Raw genomic sequence first — 26,146 nt, 5'->3', positions numbered from 1 at the left:
TTTAACATTCACGACTCCACACAAACACACTACTTTGGTCAAACACTGACAATTTCAACCATACGACACGAGGCTTATATACACGCATGACAGATACACACAACAAGGATCAGGTGAACGACACAAGAGGGTGTGGCAATACAGACACACACACACAAGCACAAATACATTTGAGGGGGGAGGCGCTGTACCGTGACACTATGTAGTTTCTTCAAGATTTAAAGGAAACTAACCTGTCGCACACAAGGTGGCATTGCATTTCTTGGGTGCCGAACATGTTGATAAACTTGTAATTCATAAATCAGGTATATATTTCAAACAGTACCACCCATGACAGAACCCCCTCCCAATGGGCGCGGCTCCCAACGCGTCCTTCCCAGGACTGTGAGCCCCAGGCCGCCGTGTACAAACACAAACACTGCACAGCAATGCCCAGTGCCCACCCAACACAGGACGGGCTAGGAACCGCCAAGCTCGGAAGACCTCTCAACAGGAGGGAGAAAGGCAGGTCTCTGCCTCCTTCAGGGCAGTCCGGTATGCACTTCGTAATGTGATGTTGTGCCTGTAAACACACTGTAAACACACAGTTGTGCCTGTAAACACACAGGCACTGTAAATGCGTCCCTGGCCCCAACAGACACGCGGGGTGCACATCTGCCCTGGTTCTGGCTGGCTCCTCCCCCGAACAGTCCTCCTTCTTCCAGCTGCTCTAGGAGCACCCCAGAGGTGGTTTGCTTCCATGGCTTTAAGAGGACCCCTCCAGTCTTGCTGGCGAGTCCACAGAAGGGTAGGAACTCAGACTTCAGCCCTGCCCGCCAGAGATCCTGCTGGCTCCACCAAACCGCCCTCTTTACGGTCCTTGTGGGGCACATCGGTACTCCATGGCCCAGGCCCGGTAGCATCAGGCCCCCCCTAGAAATTCCTGGGGGTGTTCCCCTCCACCTCCGGAGTGAACGCAGACGCCAATCGCGGTCCTCTCCCCAATAACCTGGGATCCAGGCAGCAGTGCCGGAGGTGCCTATGCACTTCCTACTAGGAAGTCTATCCTTTGCCGAGGGAGCTGGCATACTGTGATGGTTGGCCTTTCTGTAACAGCGGAGTGCTGCAGGGCATGGAACAGTACGCACAGACTCCCTTGATGTGGTGAAACATTTATTAACCAATAACATGAAAGACAATGGTGGCACTCCCACTTAGGAACAACGTTAAACACGAAAATGCTTAAATGGAACATCAACATGAACACACAAACAGTTTACATCGACACTAACACCTACACTAACAACGACATAAGCAAACGACATCAACAATGACCAATGAAGAGGCACACACAGATGGGGGTTTAAATAGACTAAATCTCGTGCAGGTGTGTGCCATCACGGAGGGCGTGGCTACATACACAAGTGAACCCCCCTGCACGCGGCAGGCCATACCACGTGACACGTGGGGGGGGGGGGGGGGGGGGGCATCCCGTGACACAGGCAAACAAGACTTTGTAAAGATTGAATGAACACAGAGGAAATATATATATACAAAGACACATCGGAGTAACAAGACACAGGTGATATTAATATTCCAGAGACTGGAAATGAACAGGGGGTTTATGGGTAGCATAGTCCTTGGTAGATGGTGATGTTGCGGTAGGTGTGACAATGCCTGACATGTTTTGGTGGTGATAAGCTGTTCTAAAATAACCTGTTAAAAATGCTATTCGGAAAATATATCTATTTTTTTGTCTAAAACTAGGCTTATAACGTTTATTAGAAAAAAATACACATTATATTGTCCTAGAATCATCTGTGTCGATTATAATAAAGAAGAAAATAGAAGAGTATGGAGGAAGTTCAATAGCGGAACCGGTTTTTTAATGTCCTACCAAAAATCTTCCCAAATAAAAATAAAGACAATCAGAGTATGAAAAAGCTACAATAGTGCAGGACAGATTACTTGCAGTGATAAAATAAAATATTTTATGAAATATTACCACATTTAATTAGGTCTTCTAAGGTCTTCTTAGGGGTAAAAAAATATGTGTGTGTGTGTTTGTGTGTGTGTGTGTGTGTGTATATATATTATATATACACACACACATACACATATACACATACACATATATACATACATATATACAGCTCCGGAAAAAAATAAGAGACCACTCCAATTTTTTCTTAAATCAGCATCTCCTCATGTACAGCAGCCATTTCATTCATGTGTTTGTTGAATGCCTTCACAGCTCATTCTACTTAATGAGATACTGAATAACAAAATCCTATTCTAACAAGCAACAGTATAAAAACCACTGCTGCTGTCATTGCCATTCTGTTGTTATAGAACCAGCTGGGTGGGAAAAGCAGTGCTAGGACTACCCAAAAAATAAGTGTAGTCAAAATACAACTACAGACCACGCCGAAAGAGTTGAAAATAAAGGTTCTTAATGAGGAAAAGAAGAGTTCAATTGTAGCTTTACTGGCAGAGGGATACAGTGACCGTCAGGTTGCTTCTATCTTGGAAATTTCAAAAATTACGGTTCATAAGAACAAAGTCAAGTAGTAAACACATGGGACAACAACAGCTACAGACTGGCAGAGGTCGTAAACGACTCTCTACTGACCGTGATGATCACCACCTCATTCGAATGTCACTTAACAACCGTAAGATGACGTCAAGTGACCTACAAAAAGAATGGCATGCAGTAGCTGTGGTGAATTGCACAGCGAGGACAGTTTGAAACGGGCTTCTGGAGGCAGGGCTATATATATTATGCATTTCTGGATACAAATGGTGTGTTACATGGTTCTGTAGTTCATATTTCATGCTCATGATATGCTGAGAATGCCTCTGTAATGAATACCGATGACTTTCAAAATAACCGCACTTAACCAACTGGGCATGGTTGTTTTGAATTCTTGACATATATTCCTTTGTTATAGTGCAGGTTTAGGATAAGCATTTATCATCAATCTTTGGGTTTGGGCTATATTTCAACACAAATATTATATATATATATATATATATATATATATATATATATATATATATATATATATATATATATATAATAATATTATATTAAATATTATTTAATAATAATAATATAATAATAATAATAATAATAATAATATATATTTCAGCAAATATAATTTCCTTGATTTGCGGTACTGAAACTCTTAAGGAAGATCTTTAAGGAAGATCAAAACAGGGTTTAAATACAAGAACCAAAGGTGGAAACGAGGGGCAGGTGCAAGCAATCAAATGAGGGGTGGAGAAAATGAAATTAAGGAACGGAAGTAAAGAACACAAAAGACAGGGAAAACACGGGACACGGAACCTGGGACGGACTGATCATGACAGTACCCAGACGAGACAGAGGATCAGACACAGGAACCGGGGCAACAGGAGAAGACCGAACAGGACAAGAACCAGGAGCAAAAGCAGCAGTAGACACAGGAACTGGGACAGCAGGAGAAGACCGAACAGGACAAGAACCAGGAGCAAACGCGGGAACCGAACGAACAGGAGACGAAACAGAAGTAGCGGCAGGAGCGGACGCGGAAGCGGGAGCAGAAACAGATCCCACAACAGAAACTGACTGAGGACTGTTGTGGAAATTTACTTTGCTTCGCTTTACTTTGCTTTGTGTTTCTATAGTCACAGCATAACAGTCCGTAGATAGGCGTGAGAGGCAAGGACATCAGCGGCTCACATGCTGTTCTACCCATAGAGATAGAAGAAGACGTGATGTGGGTCTGCGGTTCGGTAGCCTACTGTGAATTACCACATATTTGGACTGGTTGTTGTTATCCAGCTGTAGTGTGCCCAAGGATGCAGGTGTTTACACTTCCCCATGCCAAGCAGCACAGGGTGAGGAGAGACATAACCAGCACAGACTATCGTGGTAGAATTCTGAGGGACCCATGGACCACTCCGGGTGAAACCATTGGTTGGTCCCTTTTCCTGGGCGGTGTCACAGTAGTAGCCCTGCAAAAGATCAATGACTTAGCCTATCAGCTACTGCAAGTAGTTAATGACACCTCAGCAGCTATAGGTGCCTTAAAGCTAGAGCAACAAGCGATAAGCGATTGTGTGTTAGACGTGTCTCTAGTGTGTTCACCATGCCGGCTCTCAGCGACCTTGCCGCTGACCGACCCCACGTCTGCGAGGACGTTCCGCCCCCCCGAGACGGGTGGTGTTGGTGGCCCGCTCGAAGGACATTGTAGTGCTCTTCTCTGAGGAAATGTGTGATAGTGTGTGATATAGAATCAAAGGGGGAAATCTTGTGGAAATTTACTTTGCTTCCCTTTACTTTCTACTTTACTTTACTTTCCCTTTACTGCTCTAACCGTAGAGATAGGAGACGCCACCTGCGCTCAGGCTAACCAAAACAAAGTTCAGATAACTTGTAGGAGCTGTTTTTTCTTTTTCTTTCTTTTCTTCTCTGTGTATAAGGGGAGGGGGACTTGTACTGCGAGGCAGGTCTCTTTCTCTGTTATACAGGGGACAGAACTCAACAAACTTCTTACTACTCAGTGCATAAGGCTGTCTGTGTTTGATGTGCTCTCATTTTTCCACCACAGGACGAAAAAGGTGCCGGGAGGGAGGCCGAGGAGAAATGATGAGGTACGAAAGAAGGAAGAAAACAAAAACGCAAAATAGATCAGGCCAGGGACAAAGGAACAGGAACAAAAACAGACACGGCCACCGGAACGGACACCCGGATGGGCACGGGGACAGAAACAAAGGGAGACACAGGAACCGGAATGGGCACAGAAACAGGCACAGGGACCGAGAACACAACAGGAACCAAAACCAAACCAGGCAACGGAGAAGGGAAAAACAACAGGTAGAGCAGGCAACAACGGAGGAACAGGAGGCATACGGGAAACAGGAGACACAGGCCGAGGTAATACGGACGGGGACCCAGGGGAAGAGGCAGCAGAAGACACAGGTTGGAGTGGGATGGGTAGGAATCCAGGGGCGGAGGCAGCAGGAGGGCTTCGAGGAGCAACCACTGGGACAGACACAGAACCCTCTCGGCGGCTCCCGAGGCTCAAGCGAGCGATAAGGAGCTCGCGGTTGCACGTTAGTGCACAGGGAATACCTAGCCATGGATGGTCTGTGCATTCACTGCACCTACTCATGCTTTGCACTGCAGGCTGCTTCCCCCTGCAGCATTGGTCAAGATAGGTAGACTTTCGGCGCTTACCTGGGATCTCATACACGGGATCCTGCTTTTTCATGAAATAGAAGATGCACCTTGAATTCATATAGAGTGAACGTTCATCTTTGAAATATTAGTTTTTGCGATTAAAATCGTTTTGAGGCTATTAAATTTTCACGTTCTTGTTTAATGCTTGATTCTCTGTTTTCAAACCTAAGTCTCTTTTCTACATTGTTTTAATTATCAAATATGAATAGTTTACAGAAAAGTAGATTGATGCATAACACTAGGATTCTGAAACAGTGACTGGTACTGCACTGCATTTATTAGCTGGATTTGAAGTCATCATGCTAAGGTTAATTGATATATTGCCATAATATAAACTTGACATATTACAATTTGTTAGTCTTATTAATGTAAGCATCATGTGAATTTGTCAGAGCTGTTTTGCAACATATTTAATGAGTTATACATAATTATATCTATTACATTTATATTTGAAATGTTGCATTTCAGCAACATGTTTACTAATTTGTGCATAACTATATTTCACATGTTATGCTGAATTTTGGCCTGTAATAAGAATTCTACAGGTTTCTTTTTGCCAACAAAATATATGAAAGTCTTTTTAATACCCATCAACATATTTTGTAATTCATATCAGTGGAGACGAATTTACATGAAATCCACCAGTAGTTTTATTTGGTCCTTGTAGTGTTGCAATTTCATATTGATCTGCACAGTTAGATCAAAGTTGCTTTTACCTCAACAGTGTTAGCTTGAATAGCTTTGGCTACACATGTTGAAAATCACACTATGTGTCAAACTATATGTCTTTGCAAATGATTTTGTAGTAATAATGAATAAACAAACATACAAACCAGTGTCATTTCAATGTATCTACATGAGAAATCACTTTCATAGCTAGTGATAAAACTCTACTTTTCAATTTTGTAATACATTCTATACATTTCAGAGTGACTAAAATGCTACTATGGTAGTGAGAATTTAAGCCTTAAAAAAAGCCTACCCCACACTTTTCTTTGTTTTTTTAAACCAAGACCAAAGAATCATAACTTAGTAGCAGCTACTACCATAAATGTAATCTCAGCTCTTTCATAAATATGTGTCAGATATTCCTAAAGATGGCCAACTTATTTACGGCAAGAATCATAACATGAAATTACAGGACAAGCGAAAACAATGACAATGAAATATCAAAGTGAGATAGAGATAAAAAAGAGAGAAAATATATAAGAGAACAGCTCAATACAGTAGAGAAAGAAATCAAAACAAACAAACCCTAGTAAATCTACTCCACCAGATAGCCTCGAGCCTGCACTACATTGAGGAAGACCTTTCTTGCAAGAAAACAGATAGAGGTTTAATGAGGTAACACAGCAACCAATCAGCACATTATGTAGTTTTTAGGAAATGTAAGTTTTTGAAGATTTTGGTTTTAAAGAGCAAGTTTCACAACTGCTGTTTCTGATGTGCTAGAAAGTGCAATGTACATTCATATGCACTATAATACAGCATTTACCAATAAACTGTAATGCAGACACATGATAAAACATTCCTACTTTTAATGACAAACTGAATACATACAACTACCACAGCATTTTGGTTAGACTGCAACAGATATACCCCTACAGGCCCTACTGCATCTATTATTGAAACTACTAATTCTGCCAATATTGTCAGGGAAGCATATACTGCAACATATACTCCAACCCCTACTGTAATTCTGAAACTTCAGAATCATCTGCAGAATCCAGTGTTGCAGGAACTGTAGCTCTCAGTGCAACACTTCCTGTAACTATCACTGCAGGAATGCCTGCAGAAATTAGAAGCACGACACTCGCAGTAACAGAGAGCATAACCAGGCCACTGGATTCATTTTTAAAAAATATCAACTAATACCATGTCTTTTGCTACCAAACCAAATGCTTTGTTTGTAGAAGGAACAATATAAACATTCCAGCAATTAATAAAACTGCTTCCTTTTACTTTATAGGCAGTTGATTCTCATCCTCAAACACTAAAAGTGATGTATATTATATTAGCCTATTTCCATTTATTTTCCTGTTTTAGTCTCTTGGCTTTACTTGAGTGTTGCTTCATTTGTTTTTCTTTGGTAAAAAAATTGGATTGATATTGTCCTGCTGTGTTTAAATCCATTATGTAAACATGACCTTTAATATCTCTCTCATTTTAATAAATAGCCAGATGGTAGGTTTAAAAAAAAAACAAGACAATGAAAGGAAAATGTAAATACTACCCCCCCCCCCATACATTTGTTATGTATGAGCATCACTGTGACGACTATAACAACCTTTGATTTCCACAAACCTGTCAGACATTGTGCTAAAAATAATCTTACACGTGGTTGCTTGAGAACATAATGTTAGTTTCAATCTTGATCAACTAGTCTAGATGGTTTCTTTTATTATGAACATTCCTGTTGTGAAATTGAAAAAATGCATACCTGGCAAAAAAGCTACTGGTGTTACTGATGGTCTTACTAATTAGGGTGACAAGGGTCTAGCCCACCACACCGCCACCCTAGCCAATTACAACTTGTTATTTTTTCATTTTTCAATTAATTTTTCTCTTTAAATAGTTTTTATTGTGGAGGACCATTGTCAGCCAGAGGAGGATGCCCCCCCTCCTTTCAGTCTTGGTTCCTCTCAAGGTTTCTTCCTCATGCTCTAGGGAGTTTTTCCTTGCCACTGTCGCCTTTGGCTTGCTTACTGGGGGCTTGGACTTGGACATTTGTAAAATTTCTTTGTGACTTCTGTTGTAAAAAGCGCTAAATACATTTTGATTTTGATTTGATTTAAGGGTGACTAAAAATTTTTATTTCCATGCGATATTAAATTAAAAATTAAATTATAGTAATTAATTCAAGTTCCTAATGTTAATTCAGAAAACTACAGATGCAGTTATTTTGGACTGTGCATTTGGGACCCACATTTTGAGTAAATTCAAGAGGACATTTGTTGTATCAAATAAAGTATTAGAGAATATGACTTGACACTTTAGAGTGAGCATTGCATGACAATAGGAGATAAGCTGAGTAGGAAACTGGTTGGGTGAAGTATAATGTGGTATGTCCTTATAGGAGACAGGGAGGACTTAGTGCATGATATGATATGAGCCTCTTCCTCAGTGGTTCTTATGCCAATCAATAGCTGTCCCATAATGTGAGTAATGAACCTCATTAAAATCCAGTGAAATATGAAATTTAAGTTCATTTAAGTTCATTTATCATCATGAGCTATATCTAGACACGTATCACGTGTCACTCTTAAGGCTGAGTAGTTACATCACTTCTGTTATATAAAAACACACTTAACCAACTTAATGATATTTAATTTCACTGTCAGGTGGGGACAATAAACTGAAAAGGTTCTCAAGCAATTCCTGAAGGTGACACCAATGGTGCCACCAGAAGTACTGTTGAAAAGATTTAACCATGAGGTAATGGAGCAAACAAAATGCACTTGTTGCAATTGAAAGGTATTTTATTTTGTTGAGTGGTGAAAGTAAAGAATCATGTTTGACATAGCCTTTGCTTTAAGTTAACCTTAGCAAAGTAGCTACTTACCGGAGGTCAACCACTGAGACACTTTCTTGCTCTTCAGACACTGGTACCGAGGGCTAATGTGTGAAGGAGTTTGGGTGATGGACCAAACACCTGTGAGGCATATGAAGGGGGGAATCTTTAAAACATAAACAAATTGTTTTGCACATATAATTTCTTTCAATGCACATTAGTTTATTACATAAAATTATATAGGTATGTTTACAATAGTGTATTAAGGGGGACAATTCACTGCTTTTCCAAGGAAGGGGCGATGGGGGTCCCAACCAAATTTCCACTGATCTACAGTACTGTGCAAAAGTCAGAGCTAGCTCTCTTGTTTTTTGCTAATGCTAAAAAACATTTGTCACAGTTGGCTCTTTCGGTTGGACTCTCTCCCAGATTTTACTGAATGCATAGGCTTACAATTTCTCTCTTTTAGATCACAAAATCTTTCTCTACCAACCCAACCCCAAGTGTTTCTTCCTTTTAAAGAGGGTGATTTCATAGTGTAGTCATAGCAGGAAATGGCCCATTGCAAATTATCTGCCAGGGGAAAAAAGCCTAATAGTTTAACCCTCAAATGAAAACATAGTTTGTTTCAATAAATGTGTTAATGAAAAGCATCTAATTAGAAATATAATTTAGCTATGTGATCTATATGAAATATGTTTTTGAAATACTGTTTTTGACATGCAACTCTTTTGAAATCAGCATCTTAAGCACAAAATTTCTGTCTGATTTTGTAAATCTAAAGTAGATCTAAATTCAAACTCAAAGACTATTTACAACCAACCTACATTTTCCTTTTCAAAATCACTTATGGATTCCCAGTAAATAAATACAAAATGGCATGCATCTATGCAATGTTATATTGGTTTCCAACTGATTATTACTGTTTATTACTAGTTTAGTACTGTTTTGGACATGTATGGTGACAATTAAACCTAAGACAGATTATGAAAAATACATGTTTTGATGAGGTGTGGTAATTTTCCAAGTGAAGATGTACTGTTAAAATGTATGACATTTCAGGAATGCTTCTCTATTGTATTTCTTCATCCCTGTATCTAAACTGACTTTAGTTGGCCTGTCACAGGGACTTCAGAAACAAGTATCTCCTGTTCATCAACCCTCCTACAATTCTCTTCATATCGCGGTCACTGACTATTGCTGATGATTCATTCAGTCTGTACACAGAAGGAAGCAGCTTCTGGCTTACCATAATTCAGTATCTTGCTTGGGGGTTAGCATAAATGCTAGGACTTTTGAACGAATAAAGGAGATTACCAAAAGGTAAGAATCTGCTTTGGATAATTTATGCAAACGATATTATTAATCATCTGATTTATTTTGTCCTTCTAGATTTATTTAAATGTAGATAGAATCCCGTGATTCATCTTGTATCAGTGTTAAGCATGGAAAAGGAAGAAAAATATTTAACGCTAGAGACCGAATATGTTATATGTTGAATGTTTTAATAGCTACTGCATATTTTACAGAACGTATATGAAATTATACAAATGAGACACAGAACTGGAAGTACATTACTGGCCATAAATTAGTCTTTGTGAAATTGTGCCTTATGTAAAGGGAATTAATAATAAGAATAATAAATGAATAAAAAGATTACACAGTACACAGACCAGTGCTCCCTGCATTACACCCAGGGGTAATACAGAATATAGAATAAAGAACAAATCTCTTTTTAGTATATAGTCAGAATGTACAGTGTTTTAAAACACTATATATCTGGTAGGCTATGAAACCAACAAAGGCAAATGTGCACGCTCCAACCTTTTGTGGTTAAGCGTTACTGACAGCTTCTGCCAAGCAGCAATAAATTACTATCTGCGTCATTATCTCTCATATTAGAAATACCCACTACTCACCTACTCTCACTGACAACTTTATTTATGTAGACGTGTCTTGTAGTATTGTGTTTATAACTGAACAATTGCAAACTGTAACTCATCTGTTGTTGTTCACCATTTGTCAGCCACCCTATACTCCGTTCATCACTGGTCAGTTTCTAACCCCTATTTGGTATCTGATTTCAGATATTCAGATTTTTTTCAGATTTTTAGTTAGCTGTTCTTTTTTTATTTTAGGAGTGGCTGTTTATTCTTGGTCATTTCTCTTCAATTAAAAAACAAAACAAAAATATAATTAGCTGATAATGATTGGTATCATGATTACGTTCCACTAGAGGACAGCAAATGGTGCGCATAGCAAAAGATCAACTATAGACTTCAGCATTAACGTAGTTTTTCTAGTGGCTGGAGAATGCAGCTTGCATGAAATCCCGGTGCTGTTTGGTATCTGCTTTCAGAAATAAGAGTTTCTTTTGATAAGTTTGTTTCTTCAGGACTGCTGGTTTTGAACTTGAGAAAGGTGCATTCTTTTAATCACTTTCACAGCAAATCAACAGGCAGAATAACTGTTTAAAAAGATGGACAGAGCATTTTAACACATGAAGTAACCCAATGATTTTTTTTACATTTTCTTTCTTCGCTTCATCATTTTCTCTGTACCTTTTGAGATATCCTGGTGCTATTTGGTGTCTGATTTCACATTGTCAGCTTCTTTCACTTTTTGTTTATCTGATTTGAGTTGGTTTTTGATTGTTTATATGATTTCAGGGGCATCTGTTTTTTTTTGTTTTTTTTTGTTGGTCATTCATCTGATTTCAGTATTGGTGTATTCATTGGCCATCTCTCTTGAATTAAAAACAACAAAATGAAACAAAACAAATCAATTAAGATGGAAGTGTATGGGCAGGATCACTGGACATGTATTAAGATGTTCTTGTAATATTTGTGTTGTTTCAGCAGTTGCAGTCTTTCATGTAGGTTTAGGACTAATATCAGTAACTGGCTGATGTGCTTATGTATGTAGTAGTAGTAGTAGTAATAATAGTAGTAGTAATATTAGTATTAGTAGCCATTGCACTATTTTCTTTGCCAACAGTATTTGTTCATTTGAATATATATGATGAAAGTTTTGCTTACATAATAATTGTTCTTAGCTGCGTCCAGTCTTTCAGGCAAAGCTATGCACTGCTCATCTACAGTTTTTGTCAGTTTGTTAGTGTAGCTCCCCCAATATGCAGTCCTCATACACATCGCTCTCACATGGCAAACAGTACAGTACTGAAACCTACAAATACAATAGTAAACTTTCTTACATTTTAAAGCACACTATTCAGTATCTGAAACTAAATGAACCTAATATGAAATGGTATGGAGTTACAAGAGTGAGGAGCGACATGCTTTGAGTGTAAGGGTTTAAGAAGCAGAGTAAGAAAAATAAAAATTAAAAATGCAAAAAAAACCCAAAACCAAAAAACCCCAATACCTAAAAAGCGATAGTTTGCATTTGAAACATTTAGACATGTACACATAGACATTTCTATTTTTCCATCAGTGTTTGTGGCAATGTTTTGGTTCTCTTAAAAACCTATGGACCAAAATTTAATAAACCATCCACTCTCAGTCCTGGAACTTGACATTTTGATTAGACATGATAGCGATATCCCGTTAGGATACTGACTTAATACAATATTTTCCAAACTTTTTTCTGTCACTTCACATTTTAATTAAAGAAAAAGTCCCACAGAACACGACTACCCCTACCCACCAAAAACTCATATCATAAATGTTCAACAGTGTGTATGGCTTAGTAAAAATAGCAAGCATGCTTGCATTGTGAAACTTGGACTTGTTCAGATAAACGTAGAGTTGTTTTCCTGACTGGGATTGTTGACAGACACACAGTGAGCTCTTGGTCAGCTTAGACTTTCTCTTTTTTTGCGCTTTAATGTAAGTCATGCAAGAAGAAGGTCAGCAGCAACACTGAGAGTGCAGTGTGTGTGATGGCTAGACCGTCTTAGTAGTCTGCCAAAAATGGTCCAAAGAAAGTTCACTGAATTTCATGTTCCAGTCACGATGAACGTGTCATGCAAAATAGCTGCTCTTGTGCCTATAAAGAAAAGGTGCAAATAAAATTTGGGTGTTTTTCAGTTTGCTCTTTGGGATGCACAAACAGAGCCCATGCTAAGTGAGGAAGGTTTAGTCTTAAGATGACATTTAAGGAACCATGACATGATTGGACCGTTTCTCCCCACAGACCAGGGAGCAGGTGATGAGATAGCTCCAGTAAAAGCAAATCTATGTTTAATATACTTGTCACTGTACAGACTGCTCTCTGATTTCTACACTGCCAGAGGGTGCTGTAACAGGACTGTGTAAAGTTTAAAAAATGTATCCATATTCTTTTCCCAGTGTGAAGCAATGACACCTACATTAAGCTAGTTAATTAAAACAAAAAAGAAACTACAAAATCACTGCATCAACTAATACTTTTTTTTTCCCAATAAAAGAAACAGATTTTATTAAAAAACTCTGGCAATGCTGCAGAGTCCCTAAGCCCCAGGCCAAGGACTCTGCTGCAGTGCCAGAGTTTTTTTTATTTAAAAAAAAGTATTAGGTAAGGCTGTAATACAGAAATAAAAAACAAAAGGAGAACAGGCACACACATAGGCCTCTCCAACTGAGTCTGACTGCAGACTAGGATCATAGCGACTCACGCACAGAAGTGAAACCAAACACACCAAAGGTTACTTTGCATCATTTTACAGCTACAAAATGAGCAGATTATCCTAAGCTTAATAGATGTGATCTTTCAGTTATTAGGAAGCTCTTCCTGTAGCCTAGCAGTTATGACGCTATCTATTCAGCTCTAACATGCACTATGCCAGCTTTCCTTTTAAAAGTACAAATTTCCTTGGTTTTCCCCTTTTTTTTTGGGATGGCTCCTGCCATGGCTCAGTTCACTTTTAAGATCCATCAGGCTCTTTTTGATTTATTTTGTTCTCTTATTACCTTTATTACGTGTGCCATGCCTACAACAGCTTTTATATTATTGTTATGCTATACTACTAAATGTGTGTCTGTGTGTGTAGTAATATTCCAAATGTTTTTATTATTAGTGTTATTAGTAGAAATCGCGTGTGAATTCTCCTGTTTGTAGCACACTTACACCATCTTAAAAGGACTCACATTATGGAAGATCAACACAGCAACCAGGTGTATTACATGTCAAGGAAGAAGTATCGCGTCTTATTATAGGACCATGATGTTTTTAGGAAAAACAATGCATAGGCTTTCAGGGAAATACACCGATGTGCATTGCATTTGTGTTCATCATATTTAGAGAAGGATGGGAGAAGAGCAAACTGGAAATAGCTCCTTGAATCTTTGGTTTGGTTTATATTTTTGATTGGTGCCAAAATGCATTTCTCTAGCAGTGTCACCATGACTATTTCAGACCATGCAGAAAAACAAAGCAAAACATGTAATGCACAAGCAACAAACAAGCCTGTCTGGTACAAACAACCTTGCCACAAAGTAGTGGTGGAACATTGATACCAAATCATTGAAGCTTATTTTACTATTGCAAAGCACATTGATCAGCTGTGTTGGAGTTACTTGTGCCATGTGGCTAATGATGACCAAAGCTTTGAAGGTGACTGATAGGTCCAGATTGTTTCAATAGGTTTTGGTACTGTGCTATAACTCAAAAGGTATGAGAAGCAGTAAAAGCGTCAGAAATCTTTTTACAGTAAAATTGGAAATATAGAAAATATGGAAACAAGAAGGACAAAGACATTCAGAGGATTCAGAACATGGCACTAATCTACTGAATTTTCACATATTTTTGGCTTTCATGGCTTTCATGGATTGGTGGCCTGGGTAACAGACAGAGCCAGGAGCGTCTACTCTACGAAAAAAAAAAAAAGTGGCAGCACTGAAAACCCAACACGACAAACATGTAAAGCCAAATCACGACAAACATGTAAAGCCAAATACCAAGCAAAAAGTATGGCTTCGCATATGCATTCATTTTGGGTGTGTGTATGTATGTGTGCACGCATATTTGCACATGCGTTCATGCATAATTGTCTTTGTACTTTCATGTGCTATTTTTGTGTGCGCTTAGGTTATGTCTGGTCCTTTTCATATATTTTCATATTTATTAATATTAAAGTACAAGATCATTTTGCCAAGCAAATGTGTTCATTCGGGGCTGAGAGTGGGTAAGGAGCAAGGGCTTCTTGTATTGCCCAGAGCACCATCTAGCACATCACTATCCGAGAGTAGACCTAAAACTGCTCATTAGTATGTCTGCACTGCTGTCTATGAGCCTATGTGTCCCTTTTGTGATATTTTGAAGGGTTCTGTAATGTAAGTCTGTTAGAATATTAACAGAAAATCTGAACAATGATATGTATGATTTTCACTTCATGGCCTATTATACTAGCTAGGGAAAAAGCATACACACAACTTTTGCCAAATATTAGATTATAATAACTTAAATTAATAATTTTTTTGGGGGGGGTGGAGGGGGGGTACTAGAATGTTAAAATGCTACATGCTGCTCACATACATTTTCCTGACAAACTACTCGTCAGGTGATACTAGCTGCCAAATGCAAAGACAAAGGCATACAATAATGCAATCAAAGGCACAGAAGGATATACATAATTTAGCCATTTTATTTGACAATTTTCAATGCTAGAAAGTCTTATTGGAGAGTGAAAACCACCTAATGCAAACAACATTAACAATGACCAACGAAGAGGCACACATAGACGGGGGTTTAAATAGACAGAACATCGAACCCCATGCAGGTGTGTGCCATTATGGATGGCGTGGCTACATACACATGTGAACCCCCTGCCACGTGACTCGTGAGGTGGGGGATGGGGTTCCCATGACAGTTGTTTTAAAACGTGTCCTTCAAGGGGTACAGTTTTCTTGCATGCTTTCACCAATAACCCCCCCAGTGACCATTCAAAAATCATGATTGTTTCACAAGTGTCCCTACTGAACTTGGCTAACAGTGAATAACTTTTAAATTCAAATTGTTTAATCAGTTTAAAGAAAAACAAAGAGAAATTGAAGTGGGATAGCTGGGACCACCTGTTACCATTAAATTTGGATTAAAGTTGTTCTAAAGCTACATCCATGGCACTTCAGCAAAGTATTAGCAATTCATATTTATTTATTTTTTATCAGGAATTCCCTGCCAGAGGGGGCCAGTAGTTTTAAAAAAGTATGAAACAATGAATTTGATGACACTGCTGGCTCACCAGGCAGCTGAAAGAATACAGAAGGCTGTGCAAGGGCGTTATAGTTGCTATTTGAAGTAGGAGTAAAAAAAATTCATGTAACACAATGTAAAAGAATTCCTTTTTTCCCCCCCCCCAGAGTTTACTGAGTGTGTACACAATGAAGATGGCCATCCTGATAGTCCTATCAGTTCTAATAGGTACATAGCCTTCATTTATTCAGTTAGTTAACCACTGCTGAAAACGAAATGCTACTCAGTCAAATTAATTATAAAATCTATTTTAGTCACTAAAAACCATACTAAAAATACTGAAGAAAACGATTTATTTCCATGTTTTCCAGGACTACTAGGGACGGCATCTGATAGTAATCAAGTGATCTTCCGTGGAAATGGAAATGCAACAAGCATAGAGACCATAGGTACTGGTAATGAAAAAGCTCTTAGGAAGTGGTGCTGAAAAAGATCTTAGCCAAGTGTTATAAAATTGCACCGGACCAACAGAATCATACAGTTCACCAGCAAAAATATTGCTCAAAAATCCGATTATCAACAATATATACAATATATCAATGTAAATATTGTAGGTTTTGATTTAATGTGGTTTTTTTATTATTTTTTTTTTTACCTTCCCCACCCACAGGTTCCTCTCAGAACTCATCCTCACGAGATACCAGCATAGCCATCAAAACAAACGTACTGGCATTTTAATCATCATAAATGATGTCATTTAAGATGACATCAAAATGCCTTAAAAATGGTTTAACAAAATGACAAAGTTTAAAATAATTTGGTTGCACTGAGATTGTACCAAATAGTTACAACATATATGTTGTGGACTTTAAACATTTCACAAGATATCAAACCTTCAATATATACTGTGCATGCTGTTACCAGTTTAACGTATGAATGTGTAGAGACATAGAAATGTATCCAGTATCTGAATATCTCCATGTTTCTCTAGAACTCTACGTTAGAGTTGTGGCCTGCAACCAATATAACAAATGTCATAGGTTTTAGGTAAGATTAAGCATTTTATTGTTGTTAATTAAGAAGTCTTTATTGTCAACATACCGCTGAAATATATTCGGTAAAGTGCAGCCTGATAGATTAATTATTGTTAGGTGACAAGCACATATATGATTTTTTGTTTCTTTTATATTAGGAATGGATCAGAAGTAGTTGTGCGGAGATACTGGTATCCATATATTGTTTTAAGTAAGCCATTTTGCTGTATTTGTGTATGCTGTATTTACCTTTAAATTGGTAGCTAAATTAAAACTACTGTACAACTTATAAAAATTTTTTTGAATTTACATTCGAATGAACAGTTCATATTTCAAATGGATTTTGCATTAAAAAATTATATACAGTCTGTATGTATGCACTATGCTAATGTACTGAGCAACTAATCTCCCTCTACTTCATTTAGGAGTCAATATTCCTGACAACATTACCCCTGTAATTACTACACCCAAAACACCAGTATATACCTCAAACACAATATCATCAACTAAAGTTACAAATCTGACACAAGAAACAAGACGTACATCAGCAGTGACAGGAACAATCTCATCAACAGGTTTGCCAAATCAAATTTATCAAACTAACCTTCTTTCCCAAAATAATCATAAAACAGAGATCAACTTTAAATGGTAGCGGGAGTATTTCACTGAACAATCTCTTTCATTTAATCTTAACACTGCAACACTGAAATGGGACCCTGAACCTTAATTAACCATAACATGGATGGGTTAAATTATTATTATTATTATCATGTATTTCATATTGTATCTGGAATTACTACAGCCAAAAACACAGTACTTCCTCCCAGAGAACACACTACCATTACCACAAAATCAAGAACAACATCAACTGCTTTGTACAAGAACACTACTTGCAAACATTACTACACGTGCTACTCTAACAAAAACAGCAACACCACCTAAAGCTACAAATTTGACTCAAGCAACCTCAGGAACTACATGAGTAATGAGAGGAACAATGTCCTCATCAACAGGTTTCCCAAATTACTAATGTCAAACACTTCTAAACCTTAATTAACCAGAAAATAAAGGTATTGCATTAGAAGCATAGTTCAGTTTTTACCAACTACACTGAATAATATTGATTTTCTCCCCATTTTGTGTTTTATATATTAGAAAATAGCAAATATTTTATTTTTTTCTTCCCCCATTTAGGAACTGGAAGTACTGTCTCTGGGTCTACATCTACTGGTACAGCAACTACATCAGGTTTGCCATATTACTATTGTTAAACTATTCTGAACCTTAATCAGGCAGAACATTATTGCATTAGAAGCATAGTTCAGTTTTTTTTCCAGCTACCCTGAATAATATTGATTTTCTCCCCATTTTGTGTTTTATATATTAGAAAATAGCAAATATTTTATTTTTTTCTTCCCCCATTTAGGAACTGGAAGTACTGTCTCTGGGTCTACATCTACTGGTACAGCAACTACATCAGGTTTGCCATATTACTATTGTTAAACTATTCTGAACCTTAATCAGGCAGAACATTATTGCATTAGAAGCATAGTTCAGTTTTTTTTCCAGCTACCCTGAATAATATTGATTTTCTCCCCATTTTGTGTTTTATATATTAGAAAATAGCAAAACATATATCAAAAGAAAAAGTTTCCATATTTGACAAGGCCTAATGAATTTACAGGTTGTATCAGGACAAGGAAATACTAATGTATTGAGCAACTATTTATTCTTCCCCCATTTAGGAACTGGAAGTACTGTCTCTGGGTCTACATCTGGAATTAATACAGTAGTTCTGCCCACAGAACACACAATTAACAGCACCAAAAACACAAAAGCATCAACAACTGGTACAACAACTACATCAGGTTTGCCATATTACTATTGTTAAACTATTCTGAACCTTAATCAAGTAGAACATACAGGTATTGCATTAGAAGCATAGTTCAGTTTTTTTCCAGCTACCCTGAATAATATTGATTTTCTCCCCGTTTTGTGTTTTATATATTAGAAAATAGAAAAACATATATCAAAAGAATAAGTTTCCATATTTGACAAGGCTTAATGAATTTACAGGTTGTATCAGGACAAGGAAATACTAATGTATTGAGCAACTATTTATTCTTCCCCCATTTAGGAACTGGAAGTACTGTCTCTGGGTCTACATCTGGAATTAATACAGTAGTTCTGCCCACAGAACACACAATTAACAGCACCAAAAACACAAAAGCATCAACAACTGGTACAACAACTACATCAGGTTTGCCATATTACTATTGTTAAACTATTCTGAACCTTAATCAAATAGAACATACAGGTATTGCATTAGAAGCATAGTTCAGTTTTTTTCCAGCTACCCTGAATAATATTGATTTTCTCCCCATTTTGTGTTTTATATATTAGAAAATAGAAAAACATATATCAAAAGAAAAAGTTTCCATATTTGACAAGGCCTAATGAATTTACAGATTGTATCAGGACAAGGAAATACTAATGTATTGAGCAACTATTTATTCTTCCCCCATTTAGGAACTGGAAGTACTGTCTCTGGGTCTACATCTGGAATTAATACAGTAGTTCTGCCTACAGAACACACAATTAACAGCACCAAAAACACAAAAGCATCAACAACTGGTACAACAACTACATCAGGTTTGCCATATTACTATTGTTAAACTGTTCTGAACCTTAATCAAGCAGAACATACAGGTATTGCATTAGAAGCATAGTTCAGTTTTTTTCCAGCTACCCTGAATAATATTGATTTTCTCCCCGTTTTGTGTTTTATATATTAGAAAATAGAAAAACATATATCAAAAGAAAAAGTTTCCATATTTGACAAGGCTTAATGAATTTACAGGTTGTATCAGGACAAGGAAATACTAATGTATTGAGCAACTATTTATTCTTCCCCCATTTAGGAACTGGAAGTACTGTCTCTGGGTCTACATCTGGAATTAATACAGTAGTTCTGCCCACAGAACACACAATTAACAGCACCAAAAACACAAAAGCATCAACAACTGGTACAACAACTACATCAGGTTTGCCATATTACTATTGTTAAACTATTCTGAACCTTAATCAAGCAGAACATACAGGTATTGCATTAGAAGCATAGTTCAGTTTTTTTCCAGCTACCCTGAATAATATTGATTTTCTCCCCGTTTTGTGTTTTATATATTAGAAAATAGAAAAACATATATCAAAAGAAAAAGTTTCCATATTTGACAAGGCTTAATGAATTTACAGGTTGTATCAGGACAAGGTAATACTAATGTATTGAGCAACTATTTGTTCTTCCCCCATTTAGGAACTGGAAGTACTGTCTCTGGGTCTACATCTGGAATTAATACAGTAGTTCTGCCCACAGAACACAAAATTAACAGCACCAAAACCACAAAAGCATCAACACCTGGTACAACAACTACATCAGGTTTGCCATATTACTATTAAACTATTCTGAACCTTAATGAACCAGACCACAGGTGTTACATTAGAAGCATAGTTCAACCACAACTACAACTAGAGTAATTGATCTTTTCTCACTACTTTGTTTTAACTGTGCTAAAGTTAATATGCATTCTTATGCACCATTATCTCATGAAACAGAAAAAAACAGTCATGAGTTTTTACCTTTACTATACTAGGTATGTTTTATATCTTCCTTTTATTTTGTAGATATTTTCTTACCTACAAAAAAATCCAATTTTCACATTTTAGCTTGATGGTGCTTATGTGCAGAGGATTAGTTACTGTTCCAAGTTGATTCAGTTCACTGACAGCTTTTAGCACATCATTGTTGTCTTTAGCAAAGCATTTGCTGTGAAGAGCAAGATTTATTAGGGGCAAATCCATAATCAGAGTCGCAGTCACATGGTCCAGGGTCAAATTACCAATAGGAAGAGTTCTGGGATACATGGCAAACAAGAAACAAAAAGCACACAATAACAGAAGAGAGAAAAGGTAACACAATAGAAAACAGGCTAGGTACAAAATTACAGGCAATGTGAAAACACAGAGGCTAGATCAAACCACTACAAAGAGCAAACACAAACAAGGCATGGATTAACAATTGACAGGTGATAACGAACAGAACAGCGAAAACCAAAACATGGACTGGAGAATGAACGGAACCAAAGCAAACCAAACACATGAGACAGGGTAACCAGGTAGACAGGATGCTAGGGAGGGCCAATTGTGACACTCTCTTGGGCGGGACCATTAAATAGGCAGACCAGCTGGCATGAAAAACTGGCGGGGAGTAGAGGGGAGTCTCGAATGGGGAAATCCCAGCAGCGAACCTTGAATGTGCACAGAGACACACTACTACATAGACACACTACTACATACATACATTTTCCATAACAGTCCTATGTTAAATCATTTTTGTCATTTGTGGATTGATGTGGCTAAAATTCAGGCACATAAGTACATGGCAAACCCAATTCAGATGGTTTGAGAAAACATTACCTTGAACCATTTAAGATTATTAACTCTAATTATTTGAGCATAAATCATTTTGAAAACTGAGAATGAACACAGATTTTCTGTTACATACAGAGGTGTATCACACTAACTCCATTCATTGTGCTGAACCTAACAGAGTAATAGGTATATTAAGTATATATGGAAGTATATGTGACATCTTAAGTACCTGCAACATTTTGTATTGTTTAAGTTTTATTATTTATTATTTTATATGAAGTTATATTATTTCTTTAAGCATTTTATAATGTTTAAATCACTGCATTTCATTTATTTTGACATTTGAGCTGCAGATTGATAGTTGAGAAATAACTTCTTATTTTAATTAAATAGATCAGTAGGGAGCTTCCTTTATCATTTATCCAAGAGATTTTGCTAATAATAACTAGCTTGTAATCATGCCATTACTGTAAGAGCTGTATTGGACTAAGCTTTATGTAAGAGGTTGTGATATGACATAACAATTCTCAATCCATATTTGCTTTCTGATTATAACTTGAGGTAATATATTAAAACATATATTAAAAGAAGTTCAGCAACCCCCCCCCCCAAAAAAAATAATACAGTTAGCCAATATTTCACCTAAACCCAGACCACAATGGCGCAGACCACAATGGAGACATGCAGAAGGCGATTGATAAGATAGCTAGTGTAGAAAAAGCAATGGAATGATGGAATGTCTGAGAAGATTAAAGTTTTAACCCCTTTCTTCTCAAATTGCTTTATTTAATAGGAACTACTACTACCACTGCTTCTACAACAACAACAACAACAACAATTATTAAACCACCACCATTAATAATACCAACACCACCAAAAACCACAAAAGCAACTACTACTACTATGACTGCTACTACTACTACTACTACTACTACTACTACTTCAACAACAACAACAATTATTAAACCACCACCACCACCATTAATAATACCAACACCACCAAAAACCACAAAAGCAACTACTACTACTACGACTGCTACTACTACTACTACTGAAACAATGAGTACAGCTGTGCCTACTGACCCTCCAAACCCATATGAACAGCCAGTGATTCTCATATTCAGTCTTAATATGACTTTCTATCCTGAACTTTTGAATGTCTTGTCAGTTGCTTTCAAAACCTTGGCCATTCAGATTGAAATTCAGGTAATTTGTATTTATTTATCCTTGGTTTGGGTGGAGGTGTGTAAAAATTTTGAATTGTATATTTTTCTTTGAAATAAACATGCATGAATTTTTATTTTTTCAATCAGATTAATATTATTATGGGAAATCAATTTCCACTGACATACCACAGAAGCATAGTCACCAGCCTTTTGTGAGTATAATACATATACCTACACAAAAACTGTGTTTTTTTTAACCAACAAATGCTCCAACTCTATATTTTACCAACAGGCCAGGATCCATTGTCGTGAATTCAACACTTATCTTTTCCAACGCTACACTGCCTACCAATACCGACATAACAGATGCCATGCTTAAGGCCTGGATGAATCATTTAACTACATTGCCTCTTATAAATGGTACCATTTATGTTGGTAAGTTCATGCTTTTTTCTATCATTATAGAATTTCAAGACCAGTTATGTACTGGATTATCAATTTTTTCCTTTTTTTTCTTCCCCTAGAAACAGTTGGCCAGAATTCCAGTAGTTCTCCAAAAACCTGTTCAGCATTGTTCATCATTCTGACAACTCTATTATCATATATTATATTAACATAATCTACACAATTTCGGACGTTACACAAATATCTTCTAAAAAAGGATTACAAAGCCAATGGTGCATTTAAATTGTTTATTTTATTAAAGCATAAAACTAAATATACTAATGCAAAGTCAGCATCCCTTACAAATTAAATTGAGCCAACTGAAGAAGCATGTACCTTCTTCAGCCTGACAGTCTGGTACCAGCCTGTTAATATTATAATGCCATAAATCATAAATTAGGATGTAGATTTCTGTAAAAAAAATATGAAGCATGCAGTGGCTCTACAAAAAATCAGGATGCTAAGGACAATTACAGTATGGTGTTACATGATCAGCAGCTAAAAGGCAATCCCTCTTTCTTCTCACATTGGCTTTAAGTAAAATATCTCCTCATGTAGGCATCAAAGTATATGTTAAAGAATTTTTAAGAACACATTGAAACTAATGTCCTAACTTTAACTGTTACTAATAGTAATTGTAATTGTATCATTAAAACCTAGAAGACTGAAATGTAGCTGACTAAAGGTGTTAAGTTTAATATGTAGCTCAAACCATGAACTTGCTCCAAGTAATTTTTGTCCTCAAAGAGTCATATTTATATCCTCTTTTAACTTGTATAAATCTTTACACATATCCTGAGGAATAAATAATTCCTAAGCGCAACTCTTATTCAGGCTGAACACTGTTCCATAAGACCTTACCCTCAGGGACAAAAAGCAAATGCAAGGTTAAGGATAGTTATTCCCTCTGTCTGTATATTTTTGGCTTATTCTATCAGATATGAGTTCCTGCAGTTATGATACCTGAGGATGTCTTTGTTTCATGTAAGGGGAATGCTTCTACCTTGTTGTTACCTATGTGGTCTGTGGCAAGTAAACACTGTTTAATCAGTGATGGTTGAGATACGACTGAAGGAATGCTAAGCCTTGCTGAGACTCAGATGTGGAGAAATCTCTATGTTTATCTCTATGTATATTGTCCCTCTATCACTCCCTGTCTCTTGGCTACCTCTCTATCTAATAATGTTCAGGTAATATTTTCCATTAAACATCTCTATTTATATGTTTGCTTGCGTACGGTCAATAAACTTCATAAGAATTACCTTAAAGGCATTTAAACCTTAACCTTCACTTAGATTTGTATTCTTTCATTTGCTATATTCTAGTTATTATACACTTCAGCCTATTTATTAATATACACTTTGGCATGTTATTTCATCTGGAAAAAATTCCAGGGTTTTGCTGCTTTCCAAACAAAGTCTTTCATATGAGTCTATGAGTCTTTCATGTCCTAATTAGTTTGCTTAGGCTACAATTCTTCATGTTTAGCTTTCTACATAAAGTCTTCCCAAAAGCAGCAATTTGGTCACTAGTTTGGTGGCAGTTGTCCTGATTTTCAGATTAGTGTGAGTCTCATTTGGCAGTGGAGATAATATCAGTTTGGGTTCACCCTACAGTTAATCTGATCATATTAATATAAAGCCTTTTGGTAACCCACCTTTGGGTTATGACATTTGCAATATCTATCCGGTAAATTTTCAGACTAAACCTAAGGTGGACCTAGAAATCTGTATGGTTAAAAAAAAGTCTGGCACCTTATACTTTTTTCCCCCCTAAAATGGAATATGAGTAAATTGAATGTCAATTCCAATATGCTATCTAGCTACCCATCTGTCAGACTCCACATCCTCCTTAATGTCTTTTCAATACACATAAGCCTTCACATACAAGGCTACAAACATTAATGGCAACATGACTTCAAAGAAGACTTATGCACCCCTTTTGAGTGCAGTGCACTGGATGATGTGTTAGTTTCAACTTGCTGTAAATGTCATCTCTCAGTCCACCCGAGACCTGTCTTATGATACACTGGTATTGGTAACAGATACACTGTGTATAGTTATCAATTGTCTGGGAGGTTTTTAGATTGCACTCATTGTTGTGAGGCTATTTAGCAATCATAATGATTTGAAATGAAATAAATAGTTTTATGCTTAAATTGTAGATTTCATACCATCTGATAATTCAAGCATAGTACAATAACAAATCTGTTTCTGTACTGTGGGTTATATTACAACTACTACATGTGTTAAAGAGCACATGGAGCACAGCAAGACAGGAGAGACTAAAACAGCACAGAGCCACATCGTAATCTTCAATGCATGAAGGGTAATGCTGACAAGGGGGAACCCTTACAGCTTTCAGATTTAATGTTAACGTTATAGCTGGAAACATAAAGCTTTGTAAACCTCCTATATTTCTATATCACAATTTGCATATCAGTCTAATAACACTCAAAGTCAAAATATTTGAGAACTACAGTGCATTATAATATGAAATAAATTCCAATTTATCTTTGAAACTTGCCGTCAACTAAAATTCTTATCTCACATAGGGTTTTCAAAGTTATTCTAATAAAGGTGCCATACCATATATACTTCTCTTAATGCAACACACATAAAATCACAGTACAAATTACCACTCCCACTCATCCTACTACCGAAGAATATTAACTGGCAGTAAAGGTAATAGCCATTCCATGATAGAGTTAGGCCTCAGAGCTGAGATCTGTGCCCAGATCCTTCTTGTTAGTTTGGGCAAGAGGTGCAAATATGTAGTCAATATTAGTGAAAGTGGGAACTCTTATGAATTGCCTTAAAGATAATTCTTCTTTGCATGAAGAATTACCTTAAAAGGTACACAGTCTCCATATCAGTGTTGGGTGTGAATGTCGCTTTTCTCAAATGAGCCTCAAATTGCACCTTTCATAAACCGTGTGGAGCCAACCCCACCATCGTTTAACCCAGTGCCCTTATGACTGGACATGGATTGCCAAGGGCAATGCGACTGACAACCGGAGCAAAGCTAAGGATGATGAGGCCATAAGGCAGTGGTAGTTTAGTGGTTAATGTATTTGACTAATAATCAGAATGTTTCTGGTTCAAGCCCCACCACTGCCAAGTTGCCACTGTTAGGTCCCTGAGCAAAGCCCTTGATCCTCAAGTTGCTTTGGATAAAAGTGTCATGTAAAAAAAGCGCTAAGGCTGACTCTTGTCCAATGGCAGCA

General features: G+C 37.1%; 1 protein-coding gene across 3 annotated transcripts; it reads left to right on the top strand.

Moving 5' to 3' along the window:
- Positions 1–9,924: 9,924 nt before the first annotated feature.
- On the top strand, positions 9,925–24,208 carry LOC145657900 (uncharacterized). Of its 3 annotated transcripts, none has more exons than XM_081714624.1 (18): positions 9,925–10,040; positions 16,016–16,076; positions 16,220–16,297; positions 16,519–16,571; positions 16,840–16,895; positions 17,041–17,093; positions 17,308–17,457; positions 18,077–18,130; positions 18,309–18,362; positions 18,628–18,750; positions 19,020–19,142; positions 19,412–19,534; positions 19,804–19,926; positions 20,196–20,318; positions 22,104–22,516; positions 22,624–22,688; positions 22,769–22,911; positions 23,001–24,208. In XM_081714624.1, the coding sequence occupies exons 2-18, from the start codon at positions 16,037–16,039 to the stop codon at positions 23,093–23,095; spliced, it is 1,869 nt and encodes a 622-aa protein (XP_081570750.1). In that variant the 5' UTR covers positions 9,925–10,040; positions 16,016–16,036; the 3' UTR covers positions 23,096–24,208. The 3 variants fall into 3 exon arrangements, with proteins under 3 accessions (XP_081570750.1, XP_081570748.1, XP_081570751.1); XM_081714622.1 differs by having other exon boundaries at positions 16,220–16,303; XM_081714625.1 differs by lacking the exon at positions 18,077–18,130 and having other exon boundaries at positions 16,220–16,303.
- The last annotated feature ends 1,938 nt before the right edge of the window (positions 24,209–26,146 follow it).

The sequence above is a fragment of the Electrophorus electricus genome, chromosome 5, assembly GCF_041902795.1.
Source record: "Electrophorus electricus isolate QZ-2024a chromosome 5, ASM4190279v1, whole genome shotgun sequence".
Taxonomy (NCBI): Eukaryota; Metazoa; Chordata; class Actinopteri; order Gymnotiformes; family Gymnotidae; genus Electrophorus; species Electrophorus electricus.
The sequence above is the reverse complement of the archived record's forward strand: the minus strand, read 5'-3'. Positions and strand labels throughout refer to the sequence as shown.

Bases quoted from the DNA above. Each gene is read 5' to 3' on its own strand.
- LOC145657900 (XM_081714622.1), top strand. From the start codon at position 16,037: ATGAAGATGGCCATCCTGATAGTCCTATCAGTTCTAATAG. The intron at 18,131-18,308 runs GTTTGCCATATT...TCCCCCATTTAG, and splicing joins TGGTACAGCAACTACATCAG to GAACTGGAAGTACTGTCTCT. The intron at 18,363-18,627 runs GTTTGCCATATT...TCCCCCATTTAG, and splicing joins TGGTACAGCAACTACATCAG to GAACTGGAAGTACTGTCTCT.